The sequence below is a fragment of the Rutilus rutilus genome (assembly GCF_951802725.1).
Source record: "Rutilus rutilus genome assembly, chromosome: 16".
Classification (NCBI taxonomy): Eukaryota; Metazoa; Chordata; class Actinopteri; order Cypriniformes; family Leuciscidae; genus Rutilus; species Rutilus rutilus.
This window is the reverse complement of record NC_140224.1, coordinates 21,486,411-21,509,982: the sequence shown is the minus strand read 5'-3', so window position 1 is coordinate 21,509,982 and position 23,572 is coordinate 21,486,411. Positions and strand designations below refer to the sequence as shown.

At 38.3% G+C, this 23,572-nt stretch overlaps 1 protein-coding gene across 1 annotated transcript in view; it reads right to left on the bottom strand.

Moving 5' to 3' along the window:
* The window catches only part of LOC311306101 (CASK interacting protein 2), a 71,489-nt gene that overhangs the window by 1,859 nt on the left and 46,058 nt on the right, over positions 1 to 23,572 (bottom strand). The window contains exons 7-21 of the mRNA XM_084434295.1: positions 23,131 to 23,243; positions 20,916 to 21,024; positions 20,515 to 20,623; positions 19,378 to 19,472; positions 16,610 to 16,727; positions 12,790 to 12,960; positions 12,207 to 12,296; positions 11,665 to 11,801; positions 9,465 to 9,543; positions 6,349 to 6,434; positions 5,675 to 5,785; positions 5,386 to 5,487; positions 4,251 to 4,389; positions 1,998 to 3,656; positions 1,066 to 1,306 (exon numbers count right to left, since the gene is read on the bottom strand). Coding sequence (XP_084290421.1) covers positions 1,066 to 1,306; positions 1,998 to 3,656; positions 4,251 to 4,389; positions 5,386 to 5,487; positions 5,675 to 5,785; positions 6,349 to 6,434; positions 9,465 to 9,543; positions 11,665 to 11,801; positions 12,207 to 12,296; positions 12,790 to 12,960; positions 16,610 to 16,727; positions 19,378 to 19,472; positions 20,515 to 20,623; positions 20,916 to 21,024; positions 23,131 to 23,243 — 3,359 coding nt within the window. The remainder of the gene's footprint in view (positions 1 to 1,065; positions 1,307 to 1,997; positions 3,657 to 4,250; positions 4,390 to 5,385; positions 5,488 to 5,674; positions 5,786 to 6,348; positions 6,435 to 9,464; positions 9,544 to 11,664; positions 11,802 to 12,206; positions 12,297 to 12,789; positions 12,961 to 16,609; positions 16,728 to 19,377; positions 19,473 to 20,514; positions 20,624 to 20,915; positions 21,025 to 23,130; positions 23,244 to 23,572) is intronic.

Here is a 23,572-nt window from a genome sequence, read left to right as displayed (position 1 = left end):
TGTTAGTTCATGTTAGTTCACAGTGCATTAACTAATGTTAACATGTTTTTAATAAAGTATTAGTAAATGTTGAAATTAACATTAACAAAGATTAATAAATGCTGTATAAGTGCAATTCATTATTAGTTAACGCTAACTAACGTAGTTAACTAATGTTAGCTAATGAACCTTATTGTAAAGTGATAGCCATGGTTTGTCTTAAAGCATTAAAAACACCACATAGACATATAAACAACATTTAAAACTTGATTTTTACCACAGGGGGTCTTTAATAAAGGAGTGTTTACACTGACAAGCAACCTGCCGTCCTTTTACATTTCGATGAGAGTTTGCAATTTTTAGGCGCTTGAGCGACCGTCGGCGATGCGATGTTGCCGTACAGTTTCCTACAATGAGATGCACTTGACCTGAACTTTCAATGTGATAGATGAACTGGAGGTAATATTAGCCATTAATATAGCCAAAATAAAAAAAAAATATTTCATTTATCAATAATAACATAAGTCTAGTATATAGTATAGTGTATACAGCACAGTATACAGTAGTTAGTATATTAGTACTCCAATCTGAACATAGTCAGGAGTGGGGTTACTTTATGTAAAACACACTGACTGGGGGGTTTATCTTTGATTAGCATATGCTATGAGCTTAATCTGTTCAAAATGCAAAATAAGGTTCAACGCAGACAGATTGACCAGCAACACTGCTGACAGTGGATTTGTTGTGATGAAATAGGAGGGGAATCAAATGAAAGTCTAAATTGTTGAGACACCATCTGTCTCTGTCCATGAGATAAGGACATCAACAATCTGTCTTCATCGCAGCCAAACAGATCAAAGAGTCAAAGGAAAGAGATGCACTAGTTTTAGGGAGATCACTTATTGCTAGATTTCCCAGCAGGCTTGTTGTGACAAGTGGTCATTCGGTCATTATGGTACCATCTGCAAGGCTGTCTCATTGAAATACACAATTTTCTCTACTGTGTGAAAAAGGGGATTCAAGCTGTTTAATAGTACTTTGACAGAGGACAGATACAAAGAGAGAAAAATAAGTGGTTTGTGTTACCTTTCTGCTGGATCTTCCTGAGCCAACTTTCTCTCCACAACTTTAAGTGCTGCCTCCAGAGACGTGCTGGTTTGTTCAAGTCGTTTGTGGACCAACACGTCCTGGCCTTCGGTCATAGCCTGTGGCTTTCCTGCCAGCGCAGCCTGAACTTGAGGTGCTTTGCTTGGGGGACAGTGAGCTAAAGGACTGCAGGGAGGTGAAACGGCAAAGGCCACGCTCTGGGCGACATTGACTGTCACTCCTGAAGAAATTTTTAGCCAAAGGAGGAGATAATAATTTAGTAAGAGCATAAACCTTGGATCGCAAGTATCCTTATAATTATGGGCAAATGCTTGTGAGAATTCCCAGGGAATCCTAGTTTAGTATTAGTAGACTGTTAGGGTTACTTATAGACAGTAGAATGTCTGTTCAGTAGAATATCTGTTCAAAATAAAGTGTTAGCAGATATTAAGAAGACAGTCTACTAATACTCTAATAATGACTGGTAGCTGACATGTACAGTAGTTGCAAAGTTACTTGTACTTAGTAGAATGTCTAAAGTGGACTATCGAAATAGTGTTACCAAATGATAATATTAAAATAATAGCTAAATTCAAAATATTAATAAATACTATGACAGAATATAAAAATACTAAAATAACACTGGAGCCAATCAATCCTAATGGATAAAACAACGGAGTTCTGCACAATACATTTTTAGTAAAATGTAAAGAAAAGTAAAATGGGCTTACACAGTCTTTTCTAACAATAATAATTTAATCAATAATAATTTAATCAATTTAATGTGTCCTTTAAATTAATGTATTACTTTCACACACAAAAAAACCCTTTTACAGACCACACTTCTTTTTTTACAGTAGTGTATGTTTGTAAGTAGTTATGAATGTGTTTGAAATAAAAAATTAAACAATAGCCTAAACAGTTTGCATTACCTGAGGTTGCTGCAGTAGAATGGCGTGTGGGCTTAGAAGGGGTGGGAGGTTTATGTGGAGAGCCTGGTTTTGGAGAGAGGCCAGATTTAAAAGGATTTTTTGTCAATCCACCATTCTGCATGCGTTGCGAGACCATCTCGGCCCCTGTGGCCCTCTCATTTCCTATTTGCGTGCTGGTGCCCTGACCTATAATCTGCAGTTCCTTTGGCTTGTGTCTCCTTTTGACCGTGTCTGATTCCTTTAAGTTAAACTCATGCACCTCTAGGGACGATTTGATCAATTGTGCCGGCTTCAGAATTTCAACACCGGCCTCACACTCTATCTTAGCCGGTGCTATTTTGGTCCTTTGTTTGATGGTAACTTTGCCCTCTTCGGCGAAAGGTATGCTCTCCTGTGAGGATGTTGCAACTGCACATTGCTGGTTCCTCAGAGGGCCGATGTTTTCATCTGCAGGATTTTCTACGCCATGCTTCGTTTCATACGTCGAAGATTCACTAGCGGTCCTCCTACGGTTGCCCATATTTTTTGGTGGGGTGGCTGGCGTCATGGCTTTAAAAACGGGGCTGTTGCATGTCTTATTGGGGCTTCCTTTATTGTTCTCCAGCCTGGCTGCAATGCTGCGGACACTTCCTGCACTCTCCGTTTCAACCCCGCTTGTAGTTACCCCACTCGGGGCAGAGCTTAGTCTCTTTGGAGGGGGAGGAGGAGGACCTTTCCTCTTGGCACGTATGGCGAAGGAATGACTGCGGCCCACTTGACGCTCACTGACGTAAGACGGTTGGCTGCGGCCGGGTTTGCGAGTAAGCGTGGCATAAGATGCCACATTGGCAGAAGTTGTGATAGGGGCTGAGATGTCGTCTTCATCATTCTCTCCATCCGACATAGCATAGCGTGAAAGACTTTGAGTTCGCTTTTTGGACCGGGGTGTGTCTCCGTTTGGCTGCTGGGGTCTGATTGGACCTGGGTTTCCCATGTTGGGATTGCATTTTTGATGCGACAGATAGCTGAAGCCCCTCTGAAGAGGTGATCCATGATGGGGCTGAGAGGGAGAAACCACCGGTCTGGGTTTGGTGAGGATGGGTGGGTATGCAAAGCGTGCTATTTTACTAGTGATTATGGGTGGCGTCCTTGCTGGACTGCCAGATAAGGGGTGATTAGGTTGTAGCGGCAACACCGGCGCCATTTTGATAGGTGATTTTTGGCTTCTATCCTGAGATTCCATGATGGCATATTGTTCCTTGCTGGGACTGCTGTCCACACTGCCCAGACTCTCTTGTGAGCGGCTGTGGGGGGTTACCGACGCCATTGGGCGTTCTTGCGACCGTCCTGACCCTCCTGACCGTGTACCAATGCTTTCTTGACTAAGACGCATGGCTGTCCCACTCACGTTGCTGAGACCATCTTGGCCTCCACTGTATCCGCTCCGAGCCATGGCGTTTTGTAGCTCAACGCTCAGCTCGCTGTCCTGGAAGGTGAGCATCTTTGGTGACAGAGGGGACGAGGGGCAGTCAGAGCTGTCGTGGTGCTCGATGGCCACCAGCTCGAGGGTAGGGGGAACTCTCCGGCGCTGTAGCATCGCCTGGCCCTCGGCCTGGTTCTTACGAGCCTTCTGTACATCACTGAGCTTCTTGACAGCAAGCATCAGCTTCTTCTGATGGCCTGTAGATAAACAATATGTTAATCCACAGATACACTTTTAGGAAAAATAATCTGATGTACATGGGCATTAATGACATTTTGTCAACTGAGTCGTTTATCTGGTATATTCCTAATCTGAGTGCATCATTTAAATGCATGTGTGGAACACTATCTATCTACACTACCGTTCAAATGTTTGGGGTCAAGAAAGAAATGAATACTTTTTATCAATTTAATGCAATTTTTGCTGAATAAAAGTGACAGTAAAGACATTTATAATGTTACAAAAGATTTCAATTTCAAATAAATACTGTTCATTTGAACAGTTTTCAAATTTGATAATAATGGAAAAAAAATTACTTGAGCACCAAATCAGCATATTAGAATGATTTCTGAAGAATCATGCGACACTGAAGACTGGAGGAAAAACACTGCAGGAATAAATTACATTTTAAAATATATATAAATAGAAAACTGTAATTGTAATAATATTTCCGTTTTACTGTATTTTTGATCACATATGCAACCTCTGTAAACAAAAGGGACTTCTTTCAAAAACATTAAAGGTAATAAAAATAAACATTTTAACGGTAGTGCATCTATCAATCCACTTACCCAGCTTAATGATGCCAATTTCCTGTAGATCCTCCCATGTGATATCTTGCACTATGCTGATGGAGTCATATCCATTCTCTGCTAGATTTTTCTGGTACTGTGGCAGCCCAATAGCACTGAGCCATTTCGCAGTATCAGACTGAAACAAACAGACAAGTATGATTTTCCTATTCATTTATTTGATTAATTGACAATGCTTCTGATGGTTTAAGGGATAGTTCACCCAAAAATGAAAATTCTGTTCCTTATGTCGTTCCAAACCCATAAGACTTTCGTTCATCTTCAGAGCACAAATGACGATCTTTTTGATGAGATCTGAGAGCTTTCTGTTCTACACAACTACCATTTTCAAGCCCCAGAAAGGTAGTAAAGACATCATAAAGTATTCCATTTGACTCCAGTGGTTTAACCTCAATTGTATGAAGTAACTTAAGTTCTTTGTTTGCGAAAACAAAAACAAAATTACCACTTTATTTACTGCAAAATATTAATCTCCAACGCACGTATACGCAACGTCTGCTCTCACGTCAACAACACGCATGTGTCGTGGTGCTCTCGTGAATGTGCGTTGGAGAATAATATTTAGTAAATAGTGGTAAATTATGTTTTTTTGTGCAAACATAACACTCAACTAAGGTAGTTGCGTAGCTGTCAATGAAGGGTAAAGAAAGCTCTCAGATTGAATTAAAATATCTCCAAAGATGAACGAAAGGGTGAGAACGACATGAGGGTGAGTAATTAATGACAGAATTACCATTTTTTGGTTGAACTAACCCTTTAAGCCAGGGTTTCTCAAACTCGGTCCTGGAGGGCCACTGTCCTGCACAGTTTAGCTCCAACCCTGATCAAACACATCTGAGCAAGCTAATCAATGTCTTCAGGATCACTAGAAACTCACAGCTAGGTGTGTTTGATCAGGGTTGGAGCTAAACTGTGCAGGACAGTGGCCCTCCAGGACCGAGTTTGAGAAACCCTGCTTTAAGCCTATAAAAGTCAATGTCTGTGATATGAATTTAGCAATTATCTGTTTATTAACTACTGAAGTTCTCATTAGGTGTGTCACAACCTTGAACTTCAATAGCACATGTAGGTAAATGTTTAAAACTGTTTATATGAAAATACAGCATTGAATTACTGGAATGTAATCCGGCAACCACTCTGGGATATTCAAGTTGCTGATCTCCATGGAGATCTTCTTGCGGTGGCCAGGCTTTGTAACGCCAATAGCAGTGAGATCCTAAAACCATACAAAAAGATTGATTCACTCACAAAATTAATAGCTTTCATAAAAGCATCTCAGAAACCTTATTACGGTATGTTCAGCTTTGATATCTATTAGATGCAGAAGTGTCGTGCCAGAAATGCAGCAAGACGCAAACATAAGCCTGTGTACTTAAATGCTGATACACAAAAAGATGGCTCACCTCAGGGGTCATTCTGCTGATTGTGGGCACATCATAACCAGCTGTGAGGAAATTCGACGCGTATTGCTCAAGCTGAAACTCACAGAGCCACTGGTAAATTGCCTCAGCATCCTGATTCAAAGAAATGATTGAGCATTATGCATAAAGTAAAAGCAGAATAGGCCATCATGTTAAGGGCCACGGGTCATTTAGATGTGAAAATGCTAATAGGTAGTGTACTAATGAAAACAAAGAAAAATAAAGAGGATTCAGATGATTATTTATGGCTACGATTCTAAGAGAATACTAGTTTACTACGTACTGCCAAAAAAAAAAAAAAAGAAGTAAGTAGAGAGTGAAAGAGTGGGCAACATTATCACATGACCTTACTATATTTGTCACAAGACCTCATCAAGTGGCATCTAATTAGTAATAATGTATGTGTGTGAGAGTATATATATACAGCAGCATACACACACACTAACATACAGACATATATGCATTCATATATTATGTAAACAAAAACTTTTGTCAGATGCAATTAATCGTTTTGACAGCACTAGTTATTTTACATTGTAAAATAGTCTTTTTGTTGAATATAGACAATTTCTATCTGGCTCACACTACACATACAACAGTATATATTATTTTTACAATGTAGTATATGATAGTATGCTGTTCTGCCTTGGCCTCACCCTGCCATCTAGGAGTTGCTGCGGATGGATGACATGTTGTTCTCCAGGTCTGGAGCTGCTCAGTGGAATCCTCCGTCCAAGAGCACCTAAACCGCACACACACACTTCTGTCAAAGACAGACTCGGCTATTGCCTTAGGCTGTGGAGTATAGACTCCCAGAGCAGTCTTTCATGCATGTTACTGTACCTGCATGTTTATAAATCAGTGTGCTGAAGGAGTACGTCTCAGCAGAAAAAAATGTTCTCCTGTGACCCGAGGCACAGTTTTTTCATCTTCATTAACAATGGATCATACCAGAATAGCGCAATCACTGACATTTAGAAATGAGGATTTAAGACCTACGGCTGTTTTGATGAGTGATTGTCAAAAGTATGTGTTCATGTGAGAGACAGACTAGCACATACCTTCATCTATGATAACAAACAGTACACCCAAGGTTAGAAAGTTATGAAATAATAAAAATCCATAAAATGACAACCCATTAACTTGTAAACAAAGCATGACGATACGATTGAATTGATATGTACCTTTTTTAAATCTCCACAGTGGCAATAACATGCATGTTAATACGCCTCCATTTAACTTACCTCCATAAAATAAGCTGATTTTAGGAGCGTTTCTTGATCTCATGCTTATTTTTAGATCCTCTTCAAGTCAAAGCCACAACAAAAACACTATTGTGTCCGTGCCATTGATCTTCTCTCCCTCTCAAATTCTCCTCTTTTCCTTGGTATTTTAGACTTACACACAACTTTGCCTCTGTTGTGTCCTTCCCTCCTACTGAAATCTGACACTGCACAGTATCAGTCTAGAAGTAAAAATGAGCAGGTATGAACAGGTATTTTAAGCTGCCTTGCTCGTGTCTTTGTTGTGGTCTTGGGACTCGGGAGGAATTTTTTTTTTACATTTAAACCGCAATAGATATATGAAATAAATGGCTATTTTTCTTTTTTAAGAATAAAATAATTAATGAACACACAGGGCTAAGGTGAAATTTGTATTACACCATTCTAAGAATCTGTCTTTTTCATGGGCAAGACATGCTCAAGCATATCACATGAGTTTCATGGACTATAGTAACACTTTACAACTATGGTAACACTTTACAATAAGGCTCATTAGTTAACATTAGTTAACTACCTTAGTTAACATGAACTAAGAATGAACAATACTTCTTCAGCATTTATTAATCTTAGTTAATATTAACTTTGACATTTACTAATACGCTATTAAAATCAAAGGTTGTGTTTGTTAACATTAGTTAATGCACTGTGAACTAACATGAACAAACAATGAACAGCTGTATTTTTATTAACTAACATTAACAAGGATTAATAATAAATACTGTAACAAATGTATTGCTCATGGTTAGTTCATGTTAGTTCATACATGAACTAATGTTAACTAATGAACCTTATTGTAAAGTGTTACCAAAACTATTAAGCAATTAAACCATAAAATTTTAATATAATTGTTTGTTTTAATCAAAATAAAACACTATATAAAATAGTGTAATATAAAAAAAAAATATATATATATAAGAAATATTTGCATACATATACTGTATATATTTATATATAATTTATATTATATATATATATATTTTTTTTTTTATATATATAAATTACAAATTTTTCTTAAATATATACAAGCATGTGTGTGTATTGATATATACAAAATAATTATACACAGTACACACACATATATTATGTAAACACAAACTTTTATTTTGGATGCGATTAATCTTTTGACAGCCCTACTATCTATCTATCTATCTATCTATCTATCTATCTATCTATCTATCTATCTATCTATATATAAATTAATCTTTTTTTTTTTTTTTTTGCATGATATCATGTGACCATTAATAGGCATCAGAGAACCGTGAACTTGATTCTATCACTGGACTTCATTTTATTATTGACCTAAACTATTAACCTTTTCAGGGGGTACTTCAAGTAAATATATGAGGTCATCGAGGTTCAGCTGACAAAAAGTTGTGGAATCCCTGCATAAATATGAAATGACTTGAATTTGTACATTTAATGTGTTTGAAAGACAAAAGCCTTCCAAAGTAATGGAAGGTAATACATGGTTCAATTACTCACTGAGTGATAATTTAATGTGTTCGTCAGGAGTTGATTAGATATGCTGAGAAAGCACTTCTTAAAAGTGAAATGATGATTTCCAATGATAGGCTCATGACTAATGTGTGTAATTCCAAAAACCCTGAAGACCTTCTGAATGCATCCAAGGATTTTTTAGAAAGGAAAATATAAAACATAAAAAAGAAGAAGTAGGGAGAATCAATGACTTATGAATAATTTACTGCCATTGTGAGAATAACATAGCCTGGGTTTCCCCATGCTGCCTTGCGCGCAGCTCGATTTTATTCACGCTGCTAGGCAGCCTGGACACCATGGACCAGATTTTCCCCTCAAAAAGGGAACCAATCACAGAATGGGGAGGGAGCAGCAAGACGATGACGACGTCTATGCGACACACCGAAGCAGTTTGTTTATATCTATGGATCCAACATGGCATCAGACGCGAAGTTACCTTTCGATGCAGCCTTAGATAGTGTTCTAAGTAGTTTAGTCGCTGAACGCCATCGTGTACACATAAATCTTTGACCCATCATCTTCTTCCTCGTCGAATTTCTGTCGCTCTACATACGTCATCTGGTATAATTGAAACGATTGGCTATGAGCTACGTACAGGCGCATTTGATAGACATTCGTAGCGCCCAATAAACGGCTCTGGGCATTCGAAAACCACGCCTCAGATACGAGAAAATGAACATGTGGTTCCCAGACCACGTCTCAATGAGACGAGGTCTGACGTTAGCCAGGCTAAGAATAACATGTAATCATGTAATCAATAAAAAAAAGTAACTGTACTCTGATTACAAGTATTTTAGAATTTAAGATAATCTAATTACAAGTACTTCGTTTTTGGAGTCTGATTATGTAATCCAGATTACATGTAATCAGTTACTACCCAGCACTGTATATATAGATCTCCCCATATATTTCCCCAGGTTATCTATCTTATGATTTTGTTTCAATTCTTCAGCTCTGCTTTTACTGCTTACTCTCTTGAAGACAGTGCTGACCTGAATGAGGGTCCGTGTGTTTTGCGGGGTCACGAGCGTGACTGCACTGTTCCACCAGTTCTCCAGCAGAGGGAGGCAGCTACATGTAGGAAAAACACAGCACTGTGTCACATTTAACTCAACAGCTGTCTGGCAGAAATAGCTCACAGAGACCACTACTGCGTGTGAAAGACTTCACACAGAGAGTCTAATTACTACACATGCATATTAATTACAATTATCAACACATAAATGAATATCTCTTTAATTTCAAATGTAAGACTCTATTACAGACCCAATCATTGAGAATATTGAGGATAAATCACAGGATGAAATCAACATTAAGTATGCAATGGTAATTTAAATGCAATAAATGCTGCAATAGGAGTAACCTTATGCTCAGCTGCATATAAAATGCAGAGATTATTGCGTTATGTAATAAGCAGGAATACCACTGTGATAGAGATGAGAGCTATGTTCCCTTTAATTACTGTTCTTGATTAGCAAAATCCTTTTCTATTAGCCGGACCCTTCAGGCACAAAGACTACCGTTCAAAAGCTTGGGGTCAGCAAGATTTTTTTCAAGGAAGTTAATACTTTTATTCAGCAAAGATGCATTAAATTGATCAAAAGTGACAATAAAGAATGTTAAAAGGTTTCTATTTTAATAAATGCTGTCTATAGAACTTTCCATTCATCAAATAAACTGTTTTCAACATTCATAAGAAATGTTTCTTGAGCACCAAATCAGCATATTTGAATAATTTCTGGAGGATCGTGTGACACTGAAGACTGCCATCACAGGAATAAATTACATTTTTAAATATAAACAGTTATTATAAATGGTATATTTATACATGTAATAATATTACACAATATTCATGTTTTTACTATATTTATGATCAAATAAACACAGTATTGGTGAGCATAGAGACTTCTTTAACGGTAGTGTAAAGTAAAACACCTAATGTACCAATGACCTAATTCAGAATCATTAATTTCTTTATTATTATTTGTTTATTCCATATATGTAGTATATTTCAAATATTTAGGCTAATAATAACAACAACAGGATAATAGTTATTTAATATTGGCAAGAATTGTTATTTGTCTGACTTGCTTTTTCAAGAAAACTCAACTGTTTTGTCAAGATTACATGAAAATTAATATACTGAGAGCACATGACAAAAATGGCTTCTGTGGGCTTCTATATGTAACAGTAATTATTTATTCCCTTTGGTGCCTCTATGAACCATGAAATCTATGTACTGTGATAGGGTCCCTATCTCAAAAATTAATCAGTGCTGCATATTTCGCCACACAAATTTTCTCACAGCTTCAGTTCCCTAATGAAAATCAATGGCCATGCAGACAGAATTAGAAAATCTCCAGCTTAAAGCAGGGGTGGGCAACTCTCGAGATCCACTTTCCTGCAGAGTTTAGCTCAAACTCAACTCAAACACACCTGTACAAGCAAATCAAGGTCTTCAAAACTACTAAGCTACGTCCGAAATCGCGTACTGTCTGAGTAGGTACTACATTTGAATTAGAATTTACGACCGTTAAAAATGTATGTTTTATATAGTATGAATACGGGTAAATCAATGGCCATTGATTTTCAGATGTATACTATAACTATTATTATTGTTTATTCTATTTATTTATGTTCTCATTTAAATGCCTGTTCTAATGTCATATATGTATGTATGTACCAAGAGCTCCTGTAAAAACCACAAAAAATTCCTTGTGTGTTTGTGCACACTTGGCGAATAAAGCTCATTCTGATTCTGATTCTGATTCTGAAGTATGAATGAAATTCGAACGTACTACATCCGCCAGGCTGTTACTAAGTGTTTCCAGCGTCAGTAGAGTCACCTCACTTCCTTTCATAAATCCTCTCCGGTGGCCTCACGGGATAGTAAGGGTCCATCGAATGCAGACTTCAGAATCTCGGTGGAAGTCGTAGGTCATCCGGGAACTTTTCGCCTACCATTTTTCAAATACTATGTATTTGGACATATTACTATGTTGCCGTACCGTTTTTCGCAAACTATATAGTAGGGAAGTATATTTTGGAAGCAATGCTACTGTAGAAAGCTACAGGAATATTAGTTTTATCAGGGTTGGAGATAAACTCTGCAGGAAAGTGGATATTGAGGGCCAGAGTTGCCTAGCCCTGGCTTTAAAGGGAACACTAGACGTGTGTGAGACTGAAGCCCACCTTGGTGGTGTCCTGGACAACAGAAGGTGACTGATGGGGTCCATTGTGAGGAAAGTTTCCCTCAGTGCTCTGTCCACTGCCAGCACTGCGACTGCTGCCCATGCTGCCTGCACTCCCCACACTGTTCCTGTCTCCTGCTGAAAGAAAGAGGAACGGACAAACATAGGAGAAAGAAAAAGAACAGTTGGTGAAATACTGTCCCAAAAAAAACAAAACACTCCTTTTCTTCACATTGGCCAACAAATGGGGGAAAGATTTTTTGCACTGCGACCTCTGAACTCCAGCAAGGTCTCTCTAGACAAGGAGAATGTTAAGGAGTACAAGGGAAAGTTGAGGAGGACTCGTGCAAATTAAGGAACGTGAATGGCAAGCTGATTGTAGGCTGACAAGAATAGGACAAATATAGCCTAAGGGAACAGGAACCCTGTGAAACAGCTGGGAAAAATTCAACTTGACACGAAAGTCACTGGTGTGCAGGCTTTAGGACCAGCGGATGGACGTGAGGAGGACAAAACAGGCTAGGGGAGATGCGCAACTCTTACCATTGAGAGAGGTCCTGAGGACCCAAATATCCTCTGGCTCTTTGGGACTAGCTGGCTTACACAGGGCACTGGGACTGTCGGGAAGCACACCTAGCAAACACAAATACTTTAACGGGCCAGAGGGGAAGTCTTAAGGCCGACATCAAAGAACTAGCAGCGACGAAAGCAGACTGTGTTCTCTTCATGTCAAGTTCAAATCAGTGAGTCAGTCAGAGTGATCATCTCACAGACTGCCTAACGCAGATTCAACATACTCAATCGGCCAAAAAGCCACCAATGGGATCCGACTAGTGCCGATGGGCCACGGTGCAGAGCACACCACAAAAAGTGAGCTGACAGCCAAACGTTGGTTTGGTGTGTTAAGGCATTTAGGGCTAAGTGCCGATCAAAATAAGCTTTAGACTAGGAATCAAAAGAGTTTGGAAAATGTGATGGGCTAAAGTGCAGTTTGTGTTGTTCGCATGGTCAAGGATGGAGGACTTTTTTGCCCTCAAAGATGCTTGAATGGGCTCTTGAGGTTAGATTATATGTTTGCAGGCCTGTATACTTGAATTCATCCCTAACAGTCTAATTCTCACGCTACCTGAGTGCTGATCCAGCCCGTTGTGGCGAGTCAGTACAGGACGGGTGGATGAGTATAAGGTGTAGGAGTCATCAGTGTGAGAGGTGTGATGAGAACTGTGTGAGGGCAGGGCTCGGGACAGAATGTGATGTCTCTGGTTGGGCAGTGAGGCCTGCCGGGAGAGAACGCCCCCTATGGACACAACATTGAAACACAAATAAGGCACCATGGGCACAAATGAAACATCATCCTTGAGAAAGATGATTCCATTGGAGACATGCTTAAAATGATATAAACTAAAGGTAGTTTATGGAAGCTTGGGGTTAGCACATAAAAAAAAAAGCAATGGATGCATTAAATTGATCAAACACATTTTTAAATACATTTGTTGCAATTAATTTATATTTCAAATAAATGCTGTTCTTTTGACTCAAAAATCTTATCTTAAAAAAAGATATCACATTTTCTACAAAAATATTAAGCAGCACTGTTCTCTTGAGCACCAAATCAGCATATTAGAATGATTTCTTAAGATGTTACATTATGATGTTACACTAAAGACTGGATTAATGATGCTGAAAATTCAGCTTTGCCATCACAAGTATAAATTACATTTTAAAATATATTAGAATAGAAACCAGTTTTACTGTATTTTTTATCAAATAAATGTAGCCTTGGTGAGACATCTTTCAAAAACATTTAAAAAAAATCTTACCAACCCCAAGCTTCTGAATAGTGTAAATATTAATTTTATTATTCATTAAATAAATAATAAAAGTGAAAAAAGAAAATGACATCTTTAAAGGAATTGTTCACCCAGAGATGAAATTTCTGTCATCATTTACTCATCCTCATGTTGTTCAACCTGTTTTTCCCCATACAATAAATATAAATGGGGTCTAAAACAACATTGGACTTTCATTGTATGAATAAAATATTTTTGGCATTCCATAAAACAAGAAAGTCATACAGGTTTGGAATGACAGAATTTTCATTTTTGTGTCAACTATCCTTTTAACATGAAAGACTGAGACGGACCCGGGGAGGTTTTAGCATATTGAGGAGATAAAACGGATGGGAGAAAAACCCCAGCACAACGAGATAAGTGGTTGGGTCTTAATCTGGCGGTTTTGCCTCCATCATGTCCTCTTCAGCAGTATTGAAGCAGGAGCTTATAGTTGAGGCTAATTTCGTACGAGCAGCAGGATGTTGATGCTGTGACATGACAGAATGCTGAGTCTGCCGCTGCGCTCGCTCTCGCGCACAGAAAGAAAAAAATACCAGACTCATTTCAGGGAAAGATTTTCTGCTCAGGCCCTAGCAATCTAAGGCCAGCTCCCCCTTTCATAGAGGCACATGGCTCTAAAGCTGATCCGCCTGCCCCCAATATGTTCCTGTTAATCCCATTAAAGTGTGTGTCTGCGTGAGCCTTTATCAATGGACTACATGTCCACGTCTATAAAAGAATTTATGAGAAATGCACTAGTTCAGTATATCATTATTTTGATATGCATACTGCAGGATACAAATGTCAGAGAGCGCATTTAAAATCTGGGATTCAAATTCTATTTTAAACCTGAAAATAATGAAAGTTTCAGGATTATGAAGGATTTAAAAAAAAAGTTATTAAAAATAATTCTGCACTACTTTTAAGTCAAAAAGTTATGCAGGTTTCTTTAAAGCAAAAAGGTGACAATATTTCAATACAAATGCTGATAATATCATAAGGGCTCCAGACCATGGTTCGAATTACGTGGGAGCCAGTGGGAGCTGAGCTCCCATAGAGAGAGGTTGAGCTCCCATGAAAGCAGTAAAATCATACAGCTGTGGGGGTCTCTAAAAATCATCAGCACCATTATTTTAAATTAAAAATAAAGCAATTTTTCCTTCAGACTACTGTAGCGTGACTTAACAGATAGGACAAATTGCCAAACATGGATCTCGCGGGATCTCGGATCGTCATGACTCTCCATCCTTATGCTTCGCTTTCTGCCAGGACTTTTACTGACTTTTCTCAACTCACAGAAGTGACGTCAACGTCCGATCTAGCAGTAGCATAACCCATCAGGCAAGTGTTATTTTAACATAGGTGTAATTTGCGGGTGGGACATGTCCCCAACACTTTTTGCTAAGGTCGATATTGTCCCCACCACTTTTGAAACATCTCGCGGCACTAATGTACCAATACAAATAAATAAAACATCTTCAGTTAACTAGCAGAGCAGTCATTTAGTTAGTTTGTTAAATAGGTGATCTAGCGCTGAAATGTGTTGTTTTTTGTGTGAAAAGTGATCAAAGTGCTTGTTGCCGCTGCGATCAGTGGCGCGGATACGGTGTTCTCGTGGCTCGCGCACAGTCTTCACTCGGACGCGCGATTCAATCCATTGGGGAGACTCTCTATTCGTTCCGGTGAAATTACAAAACAAAATGCACACAAACGTGTCCTTGCCTGATATACAACCACTGATAAACATAATCGGTTTTGATGAAAAAAAAAAAAAACTATACGAGTGCGGATTAGAACCCAGAACCTCTGACACGCTTGGCAAAAGTTCTGCCACTAGACCACATGCTTAGAATTGTCGGATCTACTTATTTATTCACGTGAAAATTCTCACCACTAACAACATATATTAGACCTCATTAAACGACAAATTAAACTGAATTGTGTTAGCAACGCTTTTTTATTAAACATTTTTATTTATTTACATTAGTAAGCTATACCGCGCCTGCTCATAGGCTACTTTTTTTTTTCTTTTTTTTTTAAAGAGACCCCCACAAAGATGAAATCATAATTCGAACCCTGCTCCAGACTAACATATGAGAGCAGTTGCACCAGTGCACAAAGTTCTACAGATGGTGGTGCCAGGATTATTAATCAAATTTAATCATAAAATTACTTTTGTTTTGCATTAAAAAGTGCAAAAATAACATTAAAATGGGACAATATTTAGAGCAGAGTGCTGGAAAAAGTGTGAAGCAATTGAAAGCCCTATTTTACTTAAAAGGTTTTACGAACCCTGAGATTAATAATGTTTAAAAAAAAAAAAACATTCTGCCACAATACCATGTTTGTACCATAATACCAATACCATTGATACATTAAATACATGAAAGTTGGTGATTTGTGGATTGAAAAGCCTTTTATAAATTGTTCGTTCAAGGAACAATGTCTCTCCTGGTTTCCACGTCAGCGCTGGTTGATCTGATATCTGTGGTTTATAACACAGAATTTCTGCGCCAAATTTGAATGCTTCCCAATAGATCTCGGTGCAATGTTGTTAATTCTGCGGCAAATCCAAACTTTTTCTCACTGGATCTCCCAGCGCTGTGTAGTAACGGTGCTGCGTCCTCGAGAAGTGATATCGTCCCACAAGTAAACCTATTCTGAGCATGCGCTGCGCTGTCTATCATTGCTCCGAGCCGATAAACTGTCCGCACAGCTCAAACGAGTAGTGCGGTTTCCTTTCGTTTGCACTTTGATGTTTCTCATATGCAACATAAAAGGTAGCTCTTATCAGTTGGGCAATGTACTGGTGATACCAGTGTGACCCCTAACTAAATTTTGTTGCACCAGCAAGAAAAAAGGTCTAGAGCCCTGATAATTCAGAATGAAAAACATTTTATTGAAATAGGAAACATCCCTAGTGGATTTTTGGACCCCATAGCATCCTGTGTTGTTGTATAAAAAATAAAAAATAAATACTGTAATTGACTTTATCTTTAGTGGGAAATGTAGCCAAGTAGATAGGTTATCATAATTTGACAATGAACCATATTTTTGTAGCGAACAAATAAATGCTTGAGTATGTTGAACAATAAACAGATTTTTTCAATATACCTGATCTGCGACTAATGACCTCCACGATGGAGGGAGGAAAGAATCCCACACGGTCAGTGCCTCTCTGACTGTCATGGATGTGCCCTTTCCAACGTCCATCCATGTGCTGCTCTAAGACCTGGAACAGACCAATGAGATCACAGGATATTCAGGACCAACAGGTCTTACCAGCCTCTTGTCCTAACCAGTCACAACGAAACGTGATAAAAGGCATCTTTTCCATGTTAATCAGTGTTTTTGTCCTAACCAGCCGTAACGCCGTGGCTAGAAGAACAACATACAAAGTATGACGGATTATGTGATTTATTTCATGTTAAAAGCGTCTTAAGTGAGTTTGAATATTATTTCGCATGACCTTTATAGCCACACTGAAAGCGACAATGGATAATTTACCTCAGATCTTGAAAATAAATGAAAGGATTATTTAAGGTTCAAACTGTGAACTCAAAGTGAACAAACAAGTGTATTCTATGACAAAGACTGTTTCAGTCCCTCAGTGTATTTTTAATAATGTTAAAATGGTGTAATATTCATGAATTTGATTATGTACTTATCCATTTCGTTGCGAGTGTTGTGCGCTTAGAGAGAGACTCCGCCCACATGCTCTTCTAATTAGCTGTGTTCTTGTATTGATTTTGTCTCATAGTAGTGTCGCGTCTGTCGTGGACAGACAAAAAGCTTGTCGCTAGAATCTTACCGCATTGCATCTGGTTAGGACACTGTGTTGGAATGCTTACACATTTTTAGAGAATTCGGGCTAATGAGACTTCTCTTTTATTTTTGTGTGTAATCATATTAAATAATCTACGATTTAATTATAGCCCACAGTGTACCCTCCACTATTCAAAGTTGAATAACCTTTGTGTCATCAAGTTTTAAATAACCATCTTCTAACCTTTTCTTCTAACCTCATGGCCAAGCCTGTGATCGTTTCCTCATTTGGCCGAACAATGCGGTAAATGAAGTCAGTTGACATTCCACACATGGCAGAGAGGACCTGACATGACTGGCATGAATGTGTGTTTAAAACAGGTCTGGAGACAGACACTACGAATACATGTCTGAGTTTTTTTTAGAAGTCGATTAAATAAAATAAAACTACAAATCAGATAATGGGGCAAACATGTCCCTTGTATAATTGCATGACCAATGTGAAGAAGACTGAATAAACATGTGGACATGCAATATTGATTTGGGTTGAAATAAATCTATTATCCTACTTCAGCTTTGAAAACAATAGTTTTCTATTTTTCTAATGTTTCTTATGTTTAGTCCAGTTTAGAATAATTATTCTGCTCAAATTATATTTTTGGATAATTTATACTTTTATAGTATGCATTAATATTTAGAATTTTCATTTTAGTTTATTATTTAGTTTATATACTTCTATATAGCTTTATTTTTATTTCAGTTTTAGTCATTTAAGTAGTTTGAGTTAGTTGCCAAGTCTTTCATTTAATATTTATATTTTAATAAAAAATTTGTAATAATTTTAATTGGACTATGCAGCGTTGTTATTGTTAGGTAAATTAAAATTAAGCATTATTGAGATGCATAAAAGACTACAAATAACTCTAATCAATAATTTGACCATAATTTTATGAATAAACATTTATTTGGAATTCAATTTACCACCTTTTTTTTCAGGAAAGGAACATCACAACGCTATTTTCACGAGGTAAATAGTGCTGAGATTTGTGAAAAGATGCAATTTACTATTTAATTCAATAATAAATCATTTACATTAAAAGGGGACATGTTTGCGAGGAAAAGAATGACAAATACTCATGGTTAAGTGCTATTTCAGCATTTTAGTGCCTGGGTAAACTGCTGTTGGTGATTAGTAAATACGTTTTTTTGTGCTGAAATACAATCTGCAAATGAACCACGCTGTTTAATGAACTCACCCCATAGTGCTTTGTTTCTCAAAACCACATTTTAAAGGTCCACATCTGTCTCTTAAAGGTGAATAACGGTTCATACATTACCTCTTACTGTATTAATCATTGAGATATGTTAATTTACCCCTAATTCAACTCCCTAAAGTCCTAATATTGCTGTAAGGGAACTATCTTTCATTGCTATCTTTTAAAAACGCCTAAAGTCTCTTATGTCTCACTGCCACAAAAGCACAGCAGTCTTTTATGCTAGCAGAATGGACGCCTAAAGCTATCTAGACAGACAAGGTGTGAACAGTGACATAGCATACATGCGGCACTGAGCCTCGGGCTGCACTCTATAGAGTACACGCACAGTCTTTTAGTGGGGGTGAAGCACACTGTTATGAAGGGAAACTAGGCTGAACACACACTACTATAGCACAAACAACAAGCCACGGTTCATTCAAGTCAGACATCAAAGGTTGATTGGCAAAAACCTGTTGCAACATGCTAAAGTATTCTCTGTAGGGAAGACCAAAGACCATCCTCACTTGGTCACGTTACTGCTGTGTCTTATGTGCAGGGCATGATTATCTCAGTAAGAAATATGATATGCAATGCTGAGTGTTGTCTTGCATCTTAGTGCATATTTTCAGCGTTCTAAAACTGCTTTCAGCTTTACTGTTTCTTCCACTAGTCTAAACTTTGTTGTTTTGGGTTTTGATGTTTCTGTGATTCATCAGAATACAGTTATTTGGTAAGAATGCAGATCAAGGCAACGCTCAAGCACATTGCCAATTATATAGGCCAATTGCATAACGCACATTATACAGTATTAAATTAGGACACCTCTTGTGAGAAATAGTGGGGTGTTGCTTTTAAGCCTACCATGATTACATCTCCTGCCCGGATGTTGAGTGCTGTGGGGTCATGGAGATTCCAGTAGTCCTTCAAAGCTCTCACCTGCAATGCTCCACTGGCATCTAATGTCACAACCCAGGACAATGGATGCATGAATGAGTGAGAATGAGAGAGACAGAAAAACAGTTTGCATTGAAAATATTCATCATTCCTCAACTCGGGGTGGAAGTCATTTCTGAGGTCTTGATATTAACCCAAGGTACACAAAACTACTACCTGAAATTCGAGGGGGGTTTGTTCCAATAAAGAAGTGTAATAAGCAGAATTTAAAGAGGAGTAATGTAGTGTTTAAATACTCTGAAGCACATCTGAAAATGTAATGAGGAGCTGAGCTTAGAACAGGGATGCTAAACACCCCTCATCTTCAAACACAGCTCCTTCAGCTGTTTTAGTGCTCGTATCAAAGCGTGCACTTCAAAGACAACAAGCTGCTGGATTACAGGAGGGATAGTAGAAGGGTGCAGCGACTAAACACATCCAGACATACAGTGCGCCTAGACACAGACACGCAAACAGGTAAACAAAACTTTTAGCTAAATCTCCAGGCAGGGCTGCCATTGATATGCCCCAGGACAGTAATGTTATGCAACTCTATACGCTTTATGACAAAAGATATGAAAGCAGATTCCCAGAAACGAACACAACACAAAAAACCCTCCAGACAACTATTGTCTACATCCAGTCGAAGCTAACAATGAACAAAAACATGTGGCCTGACATTAAATAATATAAGGTACATCAACAGTGGAAAGGAAAGGAAAGGAAAGGAAAGGAAAGGAAAGGAAAGGAAAGGAAAGGAAAGGAAAGGAAAGGAAAGGAAAGGAAAGGAAAGGAAAGGAAAGGAAAGGAAAGGAAAGGAAAAATGGCAAGAAAGGGAAATGGGAAAGCAGAACAAGAAAAACAGTAAGGAAAGGGAAAAGGACATGAAATGAAAGGAAAAAGATAAGGAAAGGGAAGATGAAGGAAGGAAGGAAAGGAAAGGGCAAGGAAGAGGAAGAGGAAGAGGAAGAGGAAGAGGAAGAGGAAGAGGAAGAGGAAGAGGAAGAATAAAAAAAAGACTAAAGAATGAAAATTTCAAAAAGAAGTTTTGAATTTCTGAGTCACCTCTAAGGAGTTGTTTGATTTCTTTGCTGGCATGTGACGTGGTGAACTGGTTCACAATGTCCAGGGCTGTTTGATTGTAGGTGTTGCGGTTGTTCACATCAATCCCAGTCTGACAGATGGTAAACGAGTGGATTGAAATGTGATGGTTAGTTCAGTAAAGAAAAAACTTGTTTGTATACAATGATATATCACTGTGTTCTGATATGACAGACTCGAGCACTTAACTGTGAATTGTCTTTCCCAGAGTATTTATTCTTGATAATAAATCTGACATAAGTTCACTTTAAACTCTCTTAGAAATAAATCATGTATTGCCATAGTGCATCTTGAGTGGTGACAGAAAATATGCAGATGGTAAATCAATCAACACTGTTCCTATTATTCTGCATGTATGTACTTACATCAAGCAATAATTTTACTACTTCCGTTTTCCCGTAGAGGGCAGCCTCGTGCAGAGCCGTTCCGGATTTAGTGGTTCTGTTTATGTCAATCCCAGCTTTTAGCAGCAGTCTAAAAATGAGTGACAGACCACAGCGACACATGAGCCATCCTGTCCACAAGACACGAACAAAATCACTCATGTCTTTAATAAACGGTACAGTCAACTGCTCATTACCACAAGACAGGGTGACAGGGTGATCAGGTATTATACTCTACTTATGTCCTTTATTAAATAGCTATTTGCCAAATTAATTAACAAATTGATATAAAATATTGATTTCTGTTAAAATTAATTTAAAATGCGAGGCTATAGAAAAATACAATATGAGAAACATGAAACTAGCAAACCTATGTAGGACATTTTTCTGTTATGCCTCCAATACAAAACTAAAATCAACACCAAAAATTGCAAATGTGGGCTGAACTGAAACTAAAACCACATGACGATAGTAAGTTCAAGACCACCAGCAACGGGGTCAAAAGTCATGGCATTTTAATGCTTTTGAGTAACAAAAACAGCCTGTGCATCAATCAATTTTACATTCTGAGTGTCTCTTCAGGATTCAGTATCCAAAGCAGCAGTGCAGTCTCCATTTCCCATTGAGCTAATTGATTCATTCAGCCAACTGAATAGATTAAAGGCTTGCCTTTCCTCTTTAAAAAGAGGTCACCAAAAGTGTTCACCCAAAAATTCACCCATTTAGTCATGATGACAGATTTTTGACTAATGTACTGACATCACGAGGAATGTGAAGAACCTATTGTGCGCTTCTGACACATCATTTTTGTAGTCTGTATGACTTTTATTGTCCATTTAAGAGCTTTTCAGAAATTATCCATAAATAATGATTTGGAACATTGTGCATATGGTCCAAATTTGTAGAACTTTTTGGAGACCCCTTTAACTTCCATTATATGGAAAAGAGCAACCAATATATTCTTGTGTGTCCCACTGAAGAAAGTAAGCCACACAGGTTTGGAACAACATGAGGGTAAATGACAGAATATTCATTTTTGGTTGAACAAGAAATAACAAATCTGTTTGTTCAGAATAAATTCATTCAGTTTTTATGAAGGCCAAGCAACTGAATGTTTTATACTAAGAAGTGTAGAGAGGCCGCCTGTTACCACTGTCATTCTTTCCCATGTTTACAAGTTCCAGCATTCCAGAAAGGCAGTGGAGGGGAGAGTTGAAGCTTGAACTTTCATATATGGTTACTACTAGAGGAGCATGTTGAGCAGCTGACTGGCTGGTGTAACCCTATTCGGCCTCATTCCTATGCATGTTACCATCACAGCGCACTCAGAGGGGAGGGCAGCCCAGGTCAACACATCCACACATTAACAAACGCACTACACACGCTCATTCCACACCTTCTCTTCACCTCACTTGCTCGACAAACATGTCAACAAGACGTCCAGCCAAAGTCTGCCTGACTGACTGCTTGACAGCATACTACAGTATGTTGCAAAAAAGATCCCGGCATGCTTGCATGTATATTAACACCCATATTTTCTCACTCTTATTGCAACTGACTGCCTATAGAAGTTTAAGGCATAATCGGTATGCTCCAGATGCAACGGACATATCAAAATGTAGGTAATGTATTTATGATGCCTTCTTGATTTTGGCCAAATTCTAAGATGCCACTGCATGTATTCTCTGTGAAGAATGCAATCCTAAAAATTTTTATTTAATTTTATTTAATTTTGGGTGAATCCGGTGATAGTATCCTATTAAATTCACACTGTTAATTTAGAAACATATACATGCATATCTACATATATACATATATGTAGTGTGTACATGTATATATGCATCAAGAATAATTTAAATGGATTAAAACTGGTGTAATGAAAAATGTACTATTTTAGCTAATGTTTGTGTGCGCAAATGTTATTTGAGCCATTACTTAGTAGCATGCTACAGTCAAACTCCATTGAAATCAATTGCAAGTCAAGTCTCCCTGCTATTTGTGTGGAGCAGGGACTTGCTGCCTATGTCAAGCACTCCAAATCATTCACTTGTGAGGCTCCATGACCACCTATGTTTTTAAAAAAAGAGCTCACCTCTCTGAAACAATGACAACAGTTTGAGTGCACAAGCTGATATGTAGACTTAAAGGAAGATTTAGAAAAACACAACAGGATTCAAGGGGTTAGGGAAAAGTGGACCTGATGATGTCCTTATGGCCGTTGCGGGCAGCCAGATGCAGGGGGGTGTTATCTCTGCCATTCCCTTCTAAGAGAGCTACCACCATGTTACTGCTCAACAACAGCTGGGTCACCTGTAAGAAAGAATTAAGAAACAGTGAGAAAGTGATCCGAATCTAGAGACCTTTCAGCCAAAAAGCGCTACAGTTTTGCCTACTTGGGTCTAAACAAGTACAGTTTAAAGTACAGGAAAACAACCAGCCTGGTTGTCAGCCCAGGCATATGATTTTGTACTCCCTGGCATTGACAGTCTATCAAATGGAATTCAGTTTCCAGCTGGGGCAGAATCCTCCTGCAGCCCAGCAACTGACTCGCTGTTGTGCTGCTAAATTAGACTCATTCCATCAGCCCGACTCTCTGCAGCATTTGCATTCTAGAATTCCGAATGACTAGAGCGAAAGAT